The sequence below is a fragment of the Chelmon rostratus genome, chromosome 10, assembly GCF_017976325.1.
Source record: "Chelmon rostratus isolate fCheRos1 chromosome 10, fCheRos1.pri, whole genome shotgun sequence".
Taxonomy (NCBI): domain Eukaryota; kingdom Metazoa; phylum Chordata; class Actinopteri; order Chaetodontiformes; family Chaetodontidae; genus Chelmon; species Chelmon rostratus.
The window spans coordinates 13,673,102-13,692,526 of NC_055667.1; the positions used below are offsets into that span (position 1 = coordinate 13,673,102).

General features: G+C 41.9%; 2 protein-coding genes and 1 long non-coding RNA gene across 3 annotated transcripts; all 3 read left to right on the forward strand.

Moving 5' to 3' along the window:
• The first annotated feature begins 874 nt into the window (after nt 1-874).
• Nucleotides 875-6,847, forward strand: dtx3 (deltex E3 ubiquitin ligase 3). Its single transcript, XM_041946673.1, has 4 exons — nt 875-1,591; nt 2,153-2,955; nt 4,521-4,738; nt 4,934-6,847. The coding sequence occupies exons 1-4, from the start codon at nt 1,579-1,581 to the stop codon at nt 5,007-5,009; spliced, it is 1,110 nt and encodes a 369-aa protein (XP_041802607.1). The 5' UTR covers nt 875-1,578; the 3' UTR covers nt 5,010-6,847.
• Nucleotides 6,848-7,130: 283 nt separating this feature from the next.
• LOC121613292 lies at nt 7,131-8,821 on the forward strand. The gene is made up of 3 exons (XR_006007176.1): nt 7,131-7,344; nt 7,828-7,898; nt 8,191-8,821. It is a non-coding gene; the product is annotated as an uncharacterized LOC121613292 (long non-coding RNA).
• A 3,175-nt stretch (nt 8,822-11,996) lies between these two features.
• Nucleotides 11,997-18,249, forward strand: LOC121612913 (probable E3 ubiquitin-protein ligase DTX3). The gene is made up of 3 exons (XM_041946090.1): nt 11,997-12,348; nt 13,640-13,857; nt 14,826-18,249. Exons 1-3 carry the CDS (start codon nt 12,061-12,063, stop codon nt 14,902-14,904), a joined length of 585 nt encoding a protein of 194 aa, XP_041802024.1. The 5' UTR covers nt 11,997-12,060; the 3' UTR covers nt 14,905-18,249.
• Nucleotides 18,250-19,425: the final 1,176 nt, after the last annotated feature.

Here is a 19,425-nt window from a genome sequence, read left to right on the forward strand (position 1 = left end):
AAAACACTACAATTTATCAAGAGAAAAATGGCAGTATGTTGGCTACAGCATCTCATATGCCTTAACATCCAGCTTGTCTATGTTTTATTCTGAAATTGAATGTTTTTTAGGTTAAAAAAAAGATAAAAAAAAACTAAATGGGCAGTTTTAAGACACCAGTCTTGTAACTTTGGATGGGCATTGGGATTAACTCAGCAATCAGTTAATTGATTAAACAAATAAAATAAATAATCTTATATAAAAACAGCTTTAATTAAAAAATAAAAATAAACTCTGAGAATAGAAACTAAATACACAAAAAAAAACATACCAAAAAAATGCATATGTATAGCTTACTGTCACAGAGGTGTTCCTAATATCCCCTCCTCATATTTGTACATGGGGTAGACAAAATAATAGGAACAGCTGCCAATATAACGCAGCACCTCAATAATAAGTTAGTTAAAGCAACACCTTTCTGAAAGTGTCAGTGTCAATCAATCAAACAATATATATATATAAATAATAAACAATACTAATATAATAACATAATAAATATATAATCATCATCATCAGAATCACCGCCATTATCGTAATAATCATAACAATAAGGATCATCATAGTAAACATAATTTCAGCATTTTTAAGATAGTGGCTCCAGTTGTATTCAAACAATATATTGTGCCAAAGGTATCGACGGTTATCAGGACGGAGTGGGTTTCCCCTCGTTCACGCGTAGGCTGAACGTTGCGTTATCATTAAAGCTGTTAATCGCGACAAACGCATGAATCACTCACAGTATTAAAAACGCACGCGCGCGCACACACACACTCTCAAGCCACCATTTGTCAGCCAATCGTGTCGCTCAGTGACGAACTTCCTGGTCACATTTTCTCGTAGGTCCCTCTTATTAATGGGTATGTTTGCTCCTGCACAGTCAACAGGGAGGACGCGGCTCGAGAGCGAACGGCCGGACCCGAACCGAGACGACGGCGCACGTAATCTGCCTGGAGAGAGCTGTCACACCGCTAACGTGGCCGGAGCCTGATAAGGAGAGGAACTACACGCTAGTTACTCGCTGTTCCGCCTAGCCCCAAGGACGTACGAGGAAGGCAAACACGGGCGAGACTGGGAACGAAGTGCGGGCTTTGGATGGCATTTTCCGGGGCCAGGGAGGGGCTGTGGAGCGCCTAAAGAGATATGAGCCGGGAATACGTTTGGAAACCATGTCTTGACCACAGAGGACTAATCACTCGCGGATAAAACTGCAGCAGCGCGTCAGAAATAAAGGCCTCCTCCGATGGAGCACCGGGCTCTTTAATCCAGCCAGAAACCTCTCTGACGGGCAGAGTCGCGCTACGGCGAAGGGTGAGGTACCAGAGCCATCGAGGGCGAACCCCGCTCAGCTCAATGTTGACTCGAAGTGTACCAAAAGCTGAGCTCATGTTGCGAAATCGCCGAATTTCCCTTTGCTGCTGCGGAGAATGGCTCAGTCAAATGACCGCCGAGCAGCTGTGATAGCGTTTGTTCCAGCCCTTCAGTCTTTCTCGCTCTCTCTTTCCGTTCAACAGGACGCTTCATTCGCAATTGAAGGAATTTATGGGATCACAAGGTAACCTTTCAGCCCGAATGAGTGTCACTCTTGTGCTTGCGTGTGCCTGAGCGTCTTGGTTTTCATGTTTTCCGCCTGTGACGGGGCTCTTAGTTTCCTTTGTTTACAGTCTGAATCTCTGAACAGCTGATGCGTCCTCAGCAATGCCGCGATACTGGCCGCTGTGTGTTTCTTTGACGTGCTGCAGCCACTGCAAAGAGATGTCAGGCTTTACTTTGTCATGCACGCACAAAAGATAAAAAAAGATCAAGTGCAAGCATTGGCAGCTGGATGAGATGTCATGTCGCTTTTCGTTTGCAGCGCATGAGCTGTTAGGCCACGAAGAGAAAGGAAGTAAAGCCACCGCAGCCAGCAAAAATAAAAACACTCTTGAAGCCACGTCTGTGCAAAAGATAGCATCATTTCCCGTAATGCATCTGAAAATAGCAATATGGGCTAGTGCACAGCCTTAGGGGTCAACTTCTGCAACAGGAATCACATTCACACAAGTGCAAATTGTGTTAGAGTGTCTTTGGTCTTACATTAATGTGCTGGTGACTCTTTTTGTGCCCCTTTGTGCAGTTTCTTCTGATGAGATGAGTGTGCGTGCTGGCCAGGGCAGTGATGAGGTACTGGTTTCGCAGGCGGTGTGGGATTACCTGGCTGCAGCTGGGCGGCCCTGGCTCATTGACTTCCAGCACAAGCAGGGGATGAGCGCTGGAATCATTAGGCGAGGAGAAAGGGGGGGCTGCTGCGCCGTGAGGCTGCAGCCGGTGGAAGGCTCCAGGAGCTCCGGAGCTGGGGTGATGGATGGAGCCATCTCCAGCGAGACACGAAAAGCCTTCATTGACTTATGCCGCTGTGCCCGCAAAGAAATGAGCAAACAGGAGGGGGGACCCAAGAGGAAGAGGGCTCTGCTGCCCTGTGTGGGAGTCCTGGAGCCAAACGGAGAGGGGAGCCTGCTTCAGCCTCCACCTCCCCAGCCTCGGCGCTCGCAGAGGCAGCAGCAGAGGTTCAGGAAGCCCGCTGATGAGGAGGCCTGCGCCATGCTCCACGAGGCAGCCCAGAGGAAGGACATGGACTCCAGCTTGGCTTCCCACAGCGAGGCGGAGGACAACAAAACCTGTTCGATCTGCATGGGGGACATAGTGGAGAAGACCACCCTGGAGAGGTGTGGCCATTCGTTCTGCCGTTCTTGCCTGGATCAAGCCTTTAAAGTGAAGAAAGCGTGTCCCGTGTGTCGGCTGGTGTACGGCCAGTTGATTGGGAACCAGCCCGCCAATGGCACAATGATCGTCGAGCGAGATCCTGATCTGGAGCTTCCTGGCCATGAAGGCTACGGGTGTGTCTGCATCATCTACAGCTTCCCTCCTGGCCTACAGGCGGTGAGTAAGCCAAGAGCATGTGCAGATGCAGTATGGGCGTCCCACTGGAATAGCACTGATAATCATCTGTAGGTGTAAAGAGACTCGCAGCTGTTTTGAATGAATAATACAGATCACTGAACACAGTCAAATATTAGAACTGCTTAGAAAATGTTAAAAAATATACATTTAAACATGAGAGTCTTAGTTTGGCATCTTTGTTAGTTTGGTCCTGCATGTAGGTAATAGTACATAAAACCATGAGGTCTTCTGCCACTCTGCTCTATCGTGTTAATCTTCCTTTCTGTCCTTGAATGACATCCAGTTTGTTTACACTTTAATAATCTTTATGTGCTCCTGTGTTACATCCAACCCCTAATATCCAGTTTCAATAGGAAACACATCAAATTAAAGGTGTATTCTCAGATCCACAGTCACGCCAGCACCAAGTCTCAAAACAAAGGATCTGAAGTAGCTGTACTCTCAACTTAATTGACAGGTCTTAATACAGGGAGGAACTACAAACAAAAAATATTGTTTTCTGATGCTGGTAAGATTTGTTTACATCAGTATTTATTGTATAATAGCAGTCAAAAGATGCAATTTGCAATTCTGTGTAAACACAACATGCATTTATTTATTCATTACTGTAACCAGCTCCTCAATTATTTTGTGAATTTATCCCAAATTTAAATGGTAAGACCAGCCGTGTGTCACCTGTGTATGTAACCCGTGTGCTTATATGTGCTTGAGAGGAAAAAAACAGCTCCATATTAGATTTCGAAAAAAAGGTTACCTTTAACATCTTCTGTGTCTTTTTGTCTGTTATATGGGTCAAGCATGCTTCATCCTACATTTCCAATAATGGGACCATTAGCGTCTTTTCTTCAGCCCCTACGAACATCTTTCAGACCGTCCCCAGTTTGCACCGCAGGCTTTCTGTTATGAATTTGAAGTCCAGGCCACAGTAACGCTTTAACAAGCGTTAGTGCTTAGTAAAATCAGTGCAGTTTGCCAAAACCATGAAATGGGTTTCAAAAGTTTCCCATATCTGTTCTTTATCTCAGGGATCAAGATTCATGGTTGCTTTTATTGTGTCCCGGAGGAGAAAATTGTTTTTGTATTGAAGGAACTGCTGTAAACACACTGCTCATGTGAACATGTAGCAAAATGCTGTTAAAATATAAGACGTGGCTGTAGCAGCACCATTAAAAGCCCGTTTTTATACAGCCTATATAGCGTTATTCCAGCTCGCTGTTCTGTATAAGTGAACAAACACAGAATGGGGGGACAAGGTTGTAATACAGCCGAATCAACGGCTGTGTAAAATGGGGGAACCGGAGCCACTAGATGCCTGAATGCTGGCATGCTATTTAAAATCACACACTGGGGCAGCATTATGCCGGCATTGTTAAGTCTTGTGTAAAAAAGCAAATCTGGCATAATGACGGGTCTTTTTCACAGCAGTATAAATGATCTCTGTTTTTAAACACCAATTGTAGTAACGACCCCAACAGACAGAATTGTTTTGAAGCCATTAATGCCACTTTAAACCGATCCTGTTTCAACTCCTTTGCTGCAAACAGCCAGAGCACCCCAACCCAGGTGTTCGGTACCCAGGAACAGACCGTGTGGCCTACCTCCCTGACAGCCCTGAGGGGAACCGCGTGCTGGGCCTGCTGCGCCGGGCCTTCGAACAGCGCCTTATCTTCACCATCGGTACCTCCATGACTACGGGCATGCAAAATGTCATCACCTGGAATGACATTCACCACAAGACCTCAATCTGGGGCGGGCCCCGCTGGTATGTATTGCCTTTTAGCTGGAGGCGAACTTCCTGAGGAGGTGTGGTTGCTGAGAAAAGGGCCCAGTAAAGACTGACAGATGTAATTCAGGTTCCTGACAACTAAATGGTATTAGTTGACGTCCCTTGCTAGACGGCACTATCGCTGCCTGAGCTCGTACATGCAGTGATGGCTTTTTTTGTTTCTCCTGACAGTTTTGGCTACCCAGACCCCACTTACCTGGTGCGAGTGACCGAGGAGCTCAGAGAGAAAGGCATCACGGCGGACTGACAGCACGAAAACGACAGACTCTTCCAAGACTTTGAAGGACTTTCCGAGCGTCCTTGCGGTGGACCAGACTCGGCTCCAGGTTGTGCTCTCGACTGCTCGTCCCTTAAAGGATGGCTGAGGACGAGGCCCTCGGCAGACAGGCATCTAATGCTGCAGCAGAGCCCACATCGCTCCACTAGTTGTTCCTCTGTTCGCTCATTCTTCCTCCAGAGTTCATCTTAATCCAGTGCTACATGTAGAAGAAAATACTGTGAGTGCAGTGCATTCTTGTATTACAGTCCTCTACCTGTCGCTGTTGGCAATAGGATCAAGATCTGATGCACTTATTTAAGAGCACCGTGGCGTGTTGGAATTCATGGTACTTATATATTATTTAGGAAATCTAAGTTTCATGTTGATGTTTATTTCTACTCTGGGGTTTATTTTATTCCTTACAAGCACACATTCTTTGTTTTATCTCCCCAGAAACTTGGTTGGGTACGTCCCTAATTTGATTACTAATTACCCGATGTGAAGATAGTACTTGGGTTATGTGGCAGAATAGCACTGCTTCAATAGAAAGGGTTCATTTTCTGAAGTTATTGCAATCTAAAGCACTCACAGGCACTTTGGTACGGGAGTTTGTTTTTCAGTGAAGTCGTCGTCATGGTCTTTGCCTCCTCGGGCAAACAGGTTTGTGCAGCCATCGGCTATTAGAGCGGTGGCTACAAGTTGATGTCAATTGCTTGGAACACTTCATTTGTGTGTGATCTTCATGTTTCCCCCCATTTGTACTGAAATAGGAAGAATGTTAAACTATGTCTCCTCGCAGCACCTTTTATTACACACATTAGGACTTTCCCCTGGGTTGTTTTTTTTTTTTTTGCCATCGGCCACTCCTGTTATTTAAAGATGTCTCCCAGGTGTTGAGCCCGTTACCTCAGTTGTTAGTAATGTGCTCATCTAATTACCAGATTTATGACGATGTCAAATAAAAGGGCATATAGACCACTTAAACCAAATGAAAGGCACAAAAGCTCTTTAAATATCTATGCCTCTGTCCCTGTCAAACTGGGAGATTTGCCTGCTAATGTTCTCATTTAAAATGAGGTAACTTGTAAATCTGTTTATCAATAGATAATCAATGATACACAGTGGGGAAAAAAAGAAAAGAAAATGTTGCGGGAACAATTGATTTGATTTCGGGGTGGGGTATTGATCTCATTTTGTTGTGCCTTTCTTATATTCGCTTTTGATAAAAATCAAGCATGATGTTACTAATGAATGAGCAGTTTTGGGCGTATTTGGTGTTATTTCATAGATAAACAGCATTATGTTTGTAGCTATACTATCTGGCTTTAAGTACAAATACTACACAGTTCATGAAAATATGCATACTAATGTATATTATATTAGCTTCGCCTTCATAAACATTCTTGTAGTCCAAATGCTGAAAAACCCCTCAGAGCTGATAAAGCTGTATGTGTGAAAGTGCTTTGCTGAGTGCAGTAACCTGCTTGGCTAGTGGTAAATTTGTCATTAATTTGACTGGTCACATCCATACATCAAATTCCCCTTTATTACGTTTCCATCCCCTTTGTATTTTAGTTAAGGGACCAACTGAAATATTTTTGGGACACAGGATTGTAGTTTACTAAGGCTACTGTGCAAACATTTCTATGCATTACATGACTGAGGAGGAACCAGGAGAGTGGAAAGTTGGAGAGATTACACACATTACAAATTGATTGTTAAGGAAAAGTTGGAGTTTTGCTTTTCTAATTGTGTTGATTCGTACTTTGTTGATGTTCAGAATAATGTGCTTTACATTTTAATACTTGAATAAAAAGTTATGTTTGGGTTTGTGTTGGATATTCACTGTGGGCCCTAAATAAACCAGGTGCATCATTAAGCAACTGAATATCGAACCTGTGTCCATTTGGAAAGAGTCCATTTGGAATGAGTTGAGGTTGTGGCCTCTGATCAAGGCTTGACCAGGGGCCTGTTGCACAAAAGTAGGATTTAGACATCCAGGATAAGTTATTGAGCCTGGCTCAACCAATCCAAAACAACAGAGTTCAGGCTTAATTGGTTGCACAAACGCCAAACCAGGATAAGTAGACACGGATTTATCAAGCCAGGTGAAACCAATCCTGGATAAGTTGCAGCACAATCAATCACAGATTCACTGATTCACCATGGCATCTCGTGCAGCTTACTACTCTCCGTTGGAGCAGCAGATAATTATGGACGCATATGAAGAGGTGAAAGACAGAATTAAAAAACAAGGAAACACCGCCACTGCCCTAAAACAACGAGAGAAAGCGTGGCTTATCATTGCAGATCGCCTGAATGCGTAAGTATTGCACAAACACACACTCACGACTCCACTGAAACCATCACAATTACAATCCAAATAGTTTATTAAGCCATAAGAACCTGGACCCATTTCTGCTTTTAGGAAAATTATGGGGGACATAAGACAGACTAAATGGACCACATATACACATTTCTGACATTTTTTTTCAAAACACCACCCCCTACTGTCCAAGATCTCAAATGATGTGTCACATTGGGCGTCGAGAACTCGGATTATTTCATGTTTTAGGGAAATTTGGACGTGTGACACCTGTGTCACCGTGGGTTCTTATGGGTTAACATCCCCCAAAACATAGTATTCTGATTATGAAACAGTTGGAACTGCCAGTGAAATTGACTGCAGATGTGAGTGAAATCATGTAAATGCAGCTCCGTATTTGCTCCTCATGCTCCTCTGTTGTTTCATTCATTATGTGTGTGTGTCCTTTGTTCATTTTTTTATTTAATTTATTGTTTTCAGATTAAACATGACTGGGCCCAAATGAACTTGGCAGCAAGTCAAGATAAAGCACAATAACATCCTGCAGAACGGTAAGTGCCCTGACAAATATTATGCATGTACATACTTTGTACCCAGAGGGTGCCTGCTCACATATTGTCTGTACTTAGAGCAATTACAAAAAAACCCACAAGCAAGGCACGGGTGGTGGGTCACCACTAGCTGACCTAACCCCTCAGGTGCCCATGAGGGAAATTTTGTGAACAGGAAATCCTTTCACAGCATTAATGTTCAGGTGAACATGACTTTATGACATTAATGAACACTGTACATTGCTTATGATGTGCATTGATTGGTTTAATAGTCTACATCTTATAATTTCAGATGGTCTACAATGCTGACTACCTGATCAGCAAAGCCAGGCCACTTTGCCTGATGGCGCACGCTGCTGGGGGACAGAGGGTATGCCTGTGAGCCTTTTTGCCTCACATCTTACGCAGACCCTCAGGGAGCACAGCAGGCATATAACAATGCCCATGCCAGGACAAGGGCTCGGATCGAGATGACCTTTGGCCTCCTGAAGGCACGCTTCCAATGTCTGCACCATCTGAGGGTCGGTTCAGACAGAGCATGCGATATTACTGTGGCTTGTGCTGTCCTCCATAATGTGGCCTGTCTGAGGAAGGAGAGGGCCCCCAGAGTGCCCTCAGATGGCGACAGTGGTCGGCTGATCAGAGACCAATATGTTTTAAATTATTTCAGTTAAAGTGCATTCTGTACATTTAAGTTGAATATGTCCTGCAATAGCAGATAACTATTCATTTGGCCTATTGTGCTGCGTACTGTGTGTACAGGCCTAACATTTGTTAAGTATGGATTTGTCCTGCATTTATTCCAGTGTGCAGACATGCAGGGTGTTTTATATACAGACCTTTGAGAATGTGTAATTATTGTTGCTTTGATTCTTTGCTTTCTATCTTGTAGAGCACTGTGTGACTTCACTTTTGAAAGGAACTGATGGATTATTTGCTTTGATTTATTCTATTCAATAAAGGAAAGTCATGTCATCATGTTACTGTATGATGTGTATTTTTATATTGATTCCTTTATTTCGAACATGTAATAAAAAAAACACAGCAAACACACAAAAAGTGATAATAATAAAAATAAAGAAGAAAAAAGGTGTCACCCTCTTCAATTCATGTTGATCTCAGATTACATGAGTGAAAGGGAGTAGGAAGAAGTGTAAATTTATTAAACCCTACCCTTTAAGTACTATTACATTTTTATCAAAAAACTCATGACTGAAACATCCGGATTCATCCTCAGCCTACACATGATCCATATATTCAGCAATTACCGATAAATAACGTGCACAGTATGCAGACATTGACAGTTACATTATGTAAAGAAAAAAGTGTTGTGATTCACAAAACACACCCAAATACCTATTAGTCATTACTATATCTCGCAAGACTCAATTCTTAATACCTTTTTAAAACTGACTTATGTTACATATTTGATGTATCTCTACACACAATTTGTTCCATAGTTTTACTCCACAAATCGTAGCAAAAACTTTTCAATGTAGTGCGCACTTTAAGAATCTTAAAATTTAGCTCACCCCTTAATTTATAACATCCCTCTCTATCACAAAACCGTTTCTGAACATTACCTGGCAGTAAGTTATTCTTTGCTTTATACATTATTTGCATAGTGTGCATAGCATAGTATTTGCATATATATATAATATATGGTTGCAATTAATGATCACAAATGTTTAAATAATGACAGTGGGTCTCGTTGAATGTGATAAGAATGTGTAGTGGGAGGTGGAATAAATATTGGTTTCCATTTGTGGTAACTGCTGACTGAGATAAGGGATGAGATTAAATAGATCCTGGAACTTAGCCTGGTCTGGAGCAGGCTAGCTCCACAGAATATATCTCCATGGTAACTTATGTCAAAACATATCCCACTTCCCCTGATCCCACTTTTGTGCAACCAGATCAAGGATAAGTTGATCCAGTATAACCAACATATCCTGGATTAATCCCTTATCCTAGTTTTGTGCAACAGGCCCCAGGTTAGGTTCATAGAGTCTGTTACTATGGTAACTGACCCAGAGTTTAACTTACCTCTGTCTGTGAAACAGGCTTTCTCTGGTTTGACTTACCTAACTATGTGAAACAGAAAACTCAGAGTTTCCCTCATTTCAGGGTTAACTTACTCGGAGTTTTCAGTAAACCTGCTTTGTGAAACGGACCTCAGGTGTGTCCTCTGTGCTGTTGCCTTCAGTGTGTGAACTCACACCCGGGTCTTCAGGCACTGTCCTGTCATTCTCACAACTGTCCACTGGGTGGGGCTGCTTCTCATCAGTACGAACGTCACCGGACCATTTCTGTTTATTTGTGAGGGACTTTACAGTCAGTTTTTAAGTCTATAATCTTTATTTAGCTTTTTATTCATATTTGAATTGCAATATTTTCAGTGTGTAACTATTGTTTAGAAACCAGACACTCACCATGATCATGTGAGACCAGAACATTAATACCTCATGTTAAAGGATTCTTGCAACACCAAGATACTTAACGCTGCTACTGCCATCTAGTGGACAACGTTGTGACTGCAGTATAAACAATGCTTAAAAACATCTAATGCTAGATCATTAATTTTACCTTATTCCGCACGATAACTACTCTAACTGATGGGTAATGATGTGGTTTACGTTTGATAAAGTTTTTGAATCAGGGGTGTCATTGTAAATCATTGTAAAGAACTGCTCAGTACCACACTGGCTAAGATGCAAATCACTCAAACCACAATGCCCTGGTTTGAATCCAGCTGGGACCCTCTTCCTGCCTGTCTGCCTCTCTGCTGTATACTGTCAGTTTAAGGCAAAAATGCCCAGTAAATAGTCTTTTACAGTGTTGGGGTGGGTCATATTGAACACTAACAAAAGGAACAATTTAAACAATTTATTAATACTAAATGAATGAATTACACAGAAGCACCAATGCAGCACCAGCTTTATAGAGAAATACCAGTTGTGGCCCAGTTGTTATACTGTCTTGGCTGACTGAAGAATTAGTCTCTAACCCTTACATGTTTGGGTATGTTTGGAAATCCATCATTCTTTTACGTAATTAGATTTTGCGGAGTTTTACAAAGGCAGAAAATTGGAAAGTTGCCACTCAATATCCTGATTTGTTTTTTCTCTTCCTTGCAGCCGCCTGCCAGACGTTATTGGCTAATTATCACAAACTGTTAAGACAAACAATAAATTCACCCGTTTAACATTCAGCATATAATATCTTATTGCACATGCAGATTCATAAGGATCAGTCAGTGTTTTTCGGCAAATAAATTACAGGTATGTTCCCTTTTAATAAGAGTTATAGACAACAACATTGTTTTTCTCATCTGACCATAATCCAGGCATGATTGCTCCCTGATACTTACTGATGCACACAAAACTTAATCTTAAATGAAGTTTATGTAAATGTTATCCCACTGTGTCAAGTGCGAGTCTAGATTTCAATGAACTATCAGTCAATGGGAGAGTGATGGCAGATTTCAAATCACTTTTCTTTTTGTTTTAGTTTGGTGGAAAAAATATCCAGATCCTTTACTTAATTAAAAACAGCAATGCTGTCACTGGGGAAAAAAACAAACAAACAAACAAAAAAACTAACTCAATTACAAGTAAAAGTTTTACATTCAAAATTTTATATAGGTTAAGTAAAAGTATGTGAGTAATATCAGCAAAATGTACTCACTATGGTCACTCACTATGCAGGCAAAATCGCCTCTGTCAGTGCTGCATTATTATACCGTAAATTATACTGTTGGATCATTATTACTAATGCATTAACATGCCAGCAGCATTTGTATGTATAGCCGATTTTTTTACACCATTGCCTGTGTTTCAAGTACTCATTACAGTTTTTAAACTGTAACGTGTATATATCTGCAAAGTAATTGTTAACTAGCTCTCAGTTAAGTACTTGAGTAAAACTACAATATTTCCTTATTTGTAAAACCTACGTTTTCTAGTCAGAACCACCAATAACACACTCAAACCAATCAGCTGTCAGTGTTTGCACCACTTCCTGGCACATGGACATGCGTCACCCAGTAGCAATGAAGCGGTACTTTCCTTGTTTTTACGTCACATGTCTCCGGACGCATAGCAGCCCATTTGCATCCTTACACGGAAAGACAGCGTACTTGTTCTGACACACCGCAAAAGCAATGGAAAACAGACCGAACAGTCACTCTGGTGAGGACTGCGCCATTTGCTTGGACACAATTCACGGGAAGAAAACGTTACGGTGCTCGCACTCTTTTTGCTCGGAGTGTATCGACTCGGTTTTTAAGTTTAAGCCCGCTTGTCCGATATGCAACACGTACCACGGAGAGTACACCGGGAACCAGCCGGAGGGCACGATGACGGTGATGCGCAGCTGGCAGCGCCTCCCCGGCTTCGAGCACTGCGGATCCATCGTGATACAGTACAGCTTTCCAGCGGGGATACAAGGGGTGAGGCTGGCTGTTTTAACGGAAGCTACATGAGCGGGCCACCGGTAAACAGAGCTGACGTCCACTGTGACTACACCTTCCAGCTGTGCTGATATCGCATTCGTTCACTAGAGGGCGCTGTTGGTTTGTTTTACAAGGAGTCAATAAAACATCTGGATTAGTTATGATAAAATGGCCGCTAATTCCATTCGGATTCACCCAACTGTTGTACACCAAAAAGGTTTCCTTCCGTAGTAAAGCAACATCCACTGAAAATGTCATCATTATGTATTATTAGCCTCTATAGAGGTCGATCAGTGACTTAAATAACTCAAAGCCTCTCAGCTCAGGGTGCAAATAATGACTGTGAATGACTCAGTGAATCTGCTGATTACTTTCTTGATTAATTCATTTTATGAAATGCTCCCCTAAAAAGTGAAAAGCAGTTTCCCCCTCAGAACAAAGCAACATTTCAAAACAAAAATTCACTTTGCAGCCACATCAAACAGACAAAACCGGCAAATCCTGACATTAGAGAAGCTTGAAGCCGACGATGTTTGATTGAAAATTTACTGAAAGAATGATCAAAATAGCTGATTCATTCAGTAGACAAACTGATTAATCGCCTGATCTTTTTAGCTCTACTCTCAACACCTTTGATATGTGAAAGATGTTGTATTTTCAGTCCATTTTATGCACAAGAAACCAGCAAACACCCCGACTGTGCCAGGAACAGTCTGTCCGTCTGTCTGTGACAGAAAGAAAACAGTAAAAATCAAGCATTGATTTTCATCTTCGATCCACTTATAAAAAGACTGACCAACAACCCAGTTTTTTCTTCATATTTGGATATAAAGGGTGTGTAGGAGAGGCACAGTGAGAGACAGGGTTGATATTTTTGGATGTTGTGCAACTCTGAAAGCACCTTGAAGTTTCTGAAAGTTTCTGTCTTGTATGAGGGAATGCTTTCTAAGATTTCAAAATATTTCAGAAGCAGTACTGATGTCAGCAATCATGCCAACGACTGCTTCCCTGTGGCAGTAGAAGTCGACCTCTTTCTTGCCAGTTGTGACTGGAGAAACCCAAAAGTCTGCTCTTGTTTAGTTCCTTATAGTGAGATGTGAGACTGAACTCTAATCTCTAATCAGTAATACAGATATATTAGAAAATGCATCAATGTCTTGGTCATGAAAAACTGTACTCCCGCCATTCCAAAAGTTAGGATTCTCATCTGGATTGAAGCCTTAAAACAAATGGACCACAACTGTTGATTAGCGCTTGTTACATATATGCTGCTGTTTCCATATTACAGCCTGAGCACCCAAACCCAGGGGTGAGGTACAGCAGCACCTCTCGTACTGCCTTCCTGCCAGCCTGCAAAGAGGGTGAGAAAGTCCTGAAGCTGCTGCGGAAAGCCTTCGACAGGAGACTCATCTTCACTGTCGGACAATCTGTTACCACGGGTCTCAACAACGTCATCACCTGGAACGACATTCACCACAAGACCAACATGAACGGTGGCCCACAATGGTATGCACATTACTGATCAATCGCTTTTCCCACCTGCCAGTGTGCAGACATGTGTCTTGTTGGTCGTAATACAGGATTTACTCAAATTCACTCAAAAGGTGAAATAAGGAATTTAAAATTTTATGTGAGGCCCTATGTTTCTTTTACATCTCAACCTGATTCAGATTAGTTTTTAATTAATACCTCGAAACACTTAGGAAGGAATTCATAAACAGCTATGCTAGAGGCTCTCTTAGGCTATATTTAAGCATGCAGGTGCTCTGAGCTAAATGCTAATGTCAGCATGCTAACTAGCTCACAGTGTCACAATTCATTTTAGCATGTTAGCTTGATAAAATTTGCTGATTAGCACTAAGCACAAAGTGCAGCTCAGGCTGATGAGAATGTGAATAGTTCTGCAGGTATTCGGTCATGAACAAAGTATTGGAAAAATTGAAAATTTGACCTGAAGACAACATTAGAAGAAAAGTTAAGGCATCACGAAAGTTCAAAATTCATCGTGAAGAGAACATGAACAGGTCTACCACATATCATGGCAATCTATCCAATAGCCGTCGAGATACTTCACTTACAACCACCAAAATTCAACCTCACTGTGGTGCTAGAAGAGAAGTGAGGTGATCATCAGAGTCCGATGGATTCATCCTTTGGGGACCATGAATGTCTGTACAAAATTTCATGGCAATCCATCAAATAGTTCTTGAAATATTTCAGTTTGGAGCAAAGCGGTGGAACGACTGATAGAGCAACTGTCCTATAAAAAATGACAAACATGGATTTCAGGATGCTTGGCTGCATGATTAGCATGTGGCTAAAGTCTTACAAAGTTCTACAACCTATGGTGCTGCAGGGCCTTTTCAAAAGTTCATTGGATAAATGAAAAATACACATTCAGTCAGCTAACATGGAAGTTTTCTTCTTTGTTCCAGAGATATGCTTACCACATTTTCTTGCTTCTTTGTCTCCAGTTTTGGATATCCAGATCCAGATTATTTGTTCAGGGTTCAAGAGGAGCTTCGTCTTAAAGGAGTGACAGAAGATAACTGATGGGTGAAGCCGATCAGAACACATCCTTCAAATACATTTAATACTGTGTATTGCAAAGCCTCTGATTTTAAGTCTGCACTTTTTGCAGTCCTCCAGCAGGGATCTTCACCACTGACACTTTAAGGTATTTTTTTTCTAGTGGATATGGTGAGTTATTATATTGACGCATGAATGTTGGTGGCTTTTCCCAAAGATGTTTCAACTGACTATGCAAAAATACTTTAAACACAGTCTGTGGAGTATATCATCCAACAAAACAAAGATTACCCCAGTAAAAGGGCTTATACTACCAGTCATTACATTTCGGTAATGTAAATATCTCATCTTTTGCAACACTGGATCACAAGTCTGGTGCCTAAAAGCAAACATGGGAGACAGGACAGGTGGCAAAAGCACTCGATCGGACAAACTAATCCTGATATCTGAAATGAAAAGAACAGGATAAAGGCTGGACACCGTAAACAACAAAGACTATCTAACAAAGAGAGACTTCTAGCTGTGCTCTATATAGACAGATATATAGATAGTGGGGATATGTCGTGATGATAAAGTGGCCACCACTACCCACAGCTGTGGGCTTATTCACACATATCTGACTGTAACTAATGAGTCCACCAACATGTCGTTAGTCTTATAAGCTTGCTTTACAGTGGCTTATGGTGGGTGACTGCTTTGTCATTGTTTAGTGTAATAAATTCAGACTTTCTTGATTTTAAGGGGTCTAAGAAAACCTATTTTAAGACCTGAACTCACAGAGCCTTCTCTGCTAAACAGGCTCGTCCTGCACAGTTTAAACAACCGAAGAGCTAATGGAACAACGGCCAAGTGTCAGAGAATACAAAACACACTGAATTTGTAAAAACAAAACATAACAAAAAAAAAGTCTATTAAGTGTGCAGGATTGTTAACAATGAAAAAAGATAATATATATATTCAGAGAAAGGTATAAATGTTACAGGAAAACTCACCTCTGATGCAACATTCACAGGAAATAATCTGCTCAAAATTCCACCAACATCCATCATCACTAAACTTCCTGCACTTATTGCGTTCACTATTTGTGTTAATTGTACAGCTGATACTTTCTGTACTGGTACTGTTATTTATTATTTATTATTGAATATCTCCATAAGATATATCAGTCAGTCAGGGGTTGTCAGTTTGCTTGTGTCAAACCAGAAGAGTGTTTAAACAACAGGAGTATCAGCAGTCCAGGTGAAGTGTATCATGCATCTGTCAAGCTTTTTTAGTCCAAAAAGCATGTTTGAGATCTTTTTTCTCCTTTTTTTTACTCCTGCCTTTTCCCTGTCTGGTCCGCTAGAGGGCAATGCTCTCCTCAGAGAAGACTGTGTGATGGCGTCTGTTTGGTATGCAGCTGTATCATCATCACAGACCCACAGTCCCACAGCACCTCCCAAACCTCATCGCCCAAAGTCAGTGAGAGGAGCAGAGCTTCTGCTATAGATGATGAGTCATGTGTTTCTATGGTGCTCGGGGCAGTTTTAGCAGCAGCAGCAGCAGCAGCAGCTCACACTGTATGTTCAACGCAGACAGCGGTTGTCACCTTGTGTTTGGCCACAGTGCACTGATCATATCTGGGTTTGTTATGACAGTGCAGGTGCTGTTAGAGATCAGTTGTGGTAATTACATGCACAGACAGATGCAAAGTCAGTTTAAAGTTCCTCTCCTGGCGTGGCTTAAACCCCTGAACATATCTAATTTTAATCTCTGTTCATTAAAATTAGATATTTGGAAGTGTTTTCCATGAGAAAAAATCCTTTATGCCTTAAAATGTCTTAGATAATACTCTACACCTTTGCCTTCACTTAGAATGAGTGGATCTAAATAGTCCTCGCCTCCTTCTCCACCCACCCCTCGGCCTGCTCACCTTCGACTCTGCTCATCAAGCACACAAACCTCTGCTGGCGTCCTGTTTTATAAACTACTGTACGCTACACAATGGCAGGCGATAATATTGGAGCAATTCAGCCATACAGTAATATAGCCATCATCTAAGTCAGCAGCTTAACTATCTGACAACATGTTTTGAGTAACTTTTTGCTTGTAACTTTCTTCATCAACACTCTCAAGCCATATAACATGTCCTGTCTGCATTTGACATGAATCATCATGTAGCCTGACAGGCTAACGCTGGCTAACATTATGTAGCACACTGCAGGTTTGTGAGAGTCAACAGATAAAACACGAGAAATAAAGTGAATTGGTTTCTATCTTATGTGACATATGAAACTCGGGCTGTAGGAATCCATGTTTCTGAGACTGTCATTGGTCCGCTGCTGTTCAAAGGCGGAAATGCTCAGAGATTGTCTTGTAGCATATAAAAACACCATGTGTTAACAAGGTTTAAAACTTAATTTTCTTGACAGGAAGTCTTGATAAAGACAAAGAAATTCAACACTCATCTGTTCATCTGAATTGACAATCGAATGTTAAGTGTGTAATAGGTGTGTAGCAGTTATCACTAGTGCATATAAAATTGCAAACAGAACATTGTATTGTCTCAGATCTCTTTTCACGCAGCAAAGCAGGACACATAAACTCTGTCTTTGCTTTTCCCTGCACTCTCTGACCATTTCACATGTTAGAGCTGAACATGAGCAGCATCCAGCTGATCTTCCTTTCAGGAGGGGCAGCACAGAGTTATAGGATGAGGGAACACCTTTAACCTATATTTCTGTATCAGAAAGAGTGCACATGCGATAAGGCGGACTTACTGCGCTCGGCCTCTTTATTGCTCTGGTGTTTAGTGGCTGGGGGCATTTCTATGGCCTAAGATCTCAGGGCATCTGCTGCTCTCACAACGCAGACCAGGACCCATCTGGTGAAATGCACCACCTCCCCCTGCTCCCTGTTCTCCCATAATTCATCAGTCTGGTCCATCCATTTCTCATCATCATCTTCCCTTTTCCTCTCCTCTCCCTTTAACAGTTTTCTATTAAGTGCCTGTAAATTATGAGCTTTTCTCTGCCAGTTATTTTCCTCTCTGCTGCATTGTGTAAATGGAAACGACCAGCTTGACCTGATAAAACTAGGAACATTTCATTACATTTGCATGTCCTGTTTTGATTTATTTCTACGTTTTGGACCTTTTATTAACAGAAGAGTGACTTACAGCGACAGACTGGGAAATTGTTTTTGTTAAGTAGAGGAGCAGATTTGTGTACTTGAAAATTCACTTGCAGTTGAGTGAATGTAACCTACATTTAAATGTGAAATATTCCATGTCAAAGACATCCTCTCCTCTGGCTCTATTTCCATTGGTATTATTGTTCAAATGCAAATTGTATTCTTGATTAAACTGAAATAAAATGACATGGACTCTCAGTATGTTGTTTGCCCTCTCGCTTATAAAATGAGGAGTTGAGTGCAGAATTTCTATTAAAATTGAGTGACTGTTTGCCCCTGTCTGTGGGTATTTCCCTGCCCTGTCACTGTCCATCTGGACATCTGGGAATAAGGGCAAAGAATTACAGAAAATGTCACCCAAGACATAAATATGTATCAATGAATATGCAGAGCAATATTGTGGCTGGATTAAACATTCATCTATGTAAATGGCCAGTGACAAGCATCCCCTATAAAATGGATTGATGATGGTGAAAATAAACTCTGAGTGTATGGATTAAGACGGATACATCCATCGCCGCTTTCATTAATTTCCACCAAACGTTGCTCTGCACTGTTGTGGCAGGATGCCTCGAATATTCTCCTGTCAGCCACTGAAAATAGCACCGAGGCTTTCTGGGTGTGACTAGACGGCCGCTCATGAGGGGCTCCCAGGAAACACACAGACGTGCATGCCCATCAGATGAGAGATGTGCAGTGTTTCCTGTACTGGAGATGATAAGAAAATCATTATGTGACAATGCAGAGCTGTTGTTCTCGCCCCCTCTCCCCACTGTGCTCCTTAATTAGAGTGTCTCTGGCTGCGGGGAGAACCCTGGCACATCGCCCGCCTGCCTCCTCATCCTCTCATCCTCTGGTGCTAAAGCCATCCAATCACAGACTTACCTGTCTGTCTGGAGGCAGGGCACGCTACTCTTCGTCTCCCTTCACTGTAATGAGGATCAGCTCCACCAGACGTAGCCTACTTTTACATACCTTTGAAGGTATGCTTCTACTTTTTTTTATATATCTTCACCCAGTTTCCTCTTTTAACACAAAACTTGACGGAGATAAAGAGTCTCTGGCTTCCCTGAATTAAAAATCTCTATATCCAACTCCTAAAGGATATTTCAGGCTGTGTTTGTGTGTTAGGTAAATGGACAGGAGGAGGCTGAGGAGGCGTCTGTCTCCATACACACTCTTTGTGTGACAGAATGTCAGCCCACACCGCTGACATGCTCATTCACTGTGCCTAAGGCTGTTTGCTTAAGAACAGTAAAGTGAAGGTGGGTGTGTGGGTGCTTGTGCTTCTGTGGCTTTTGTCTGTGTGCCCTTGACTGCATCTGTGCATACAGTAGCCTATGCAGGGATATGCACTAGTGAATAATTGAGTGT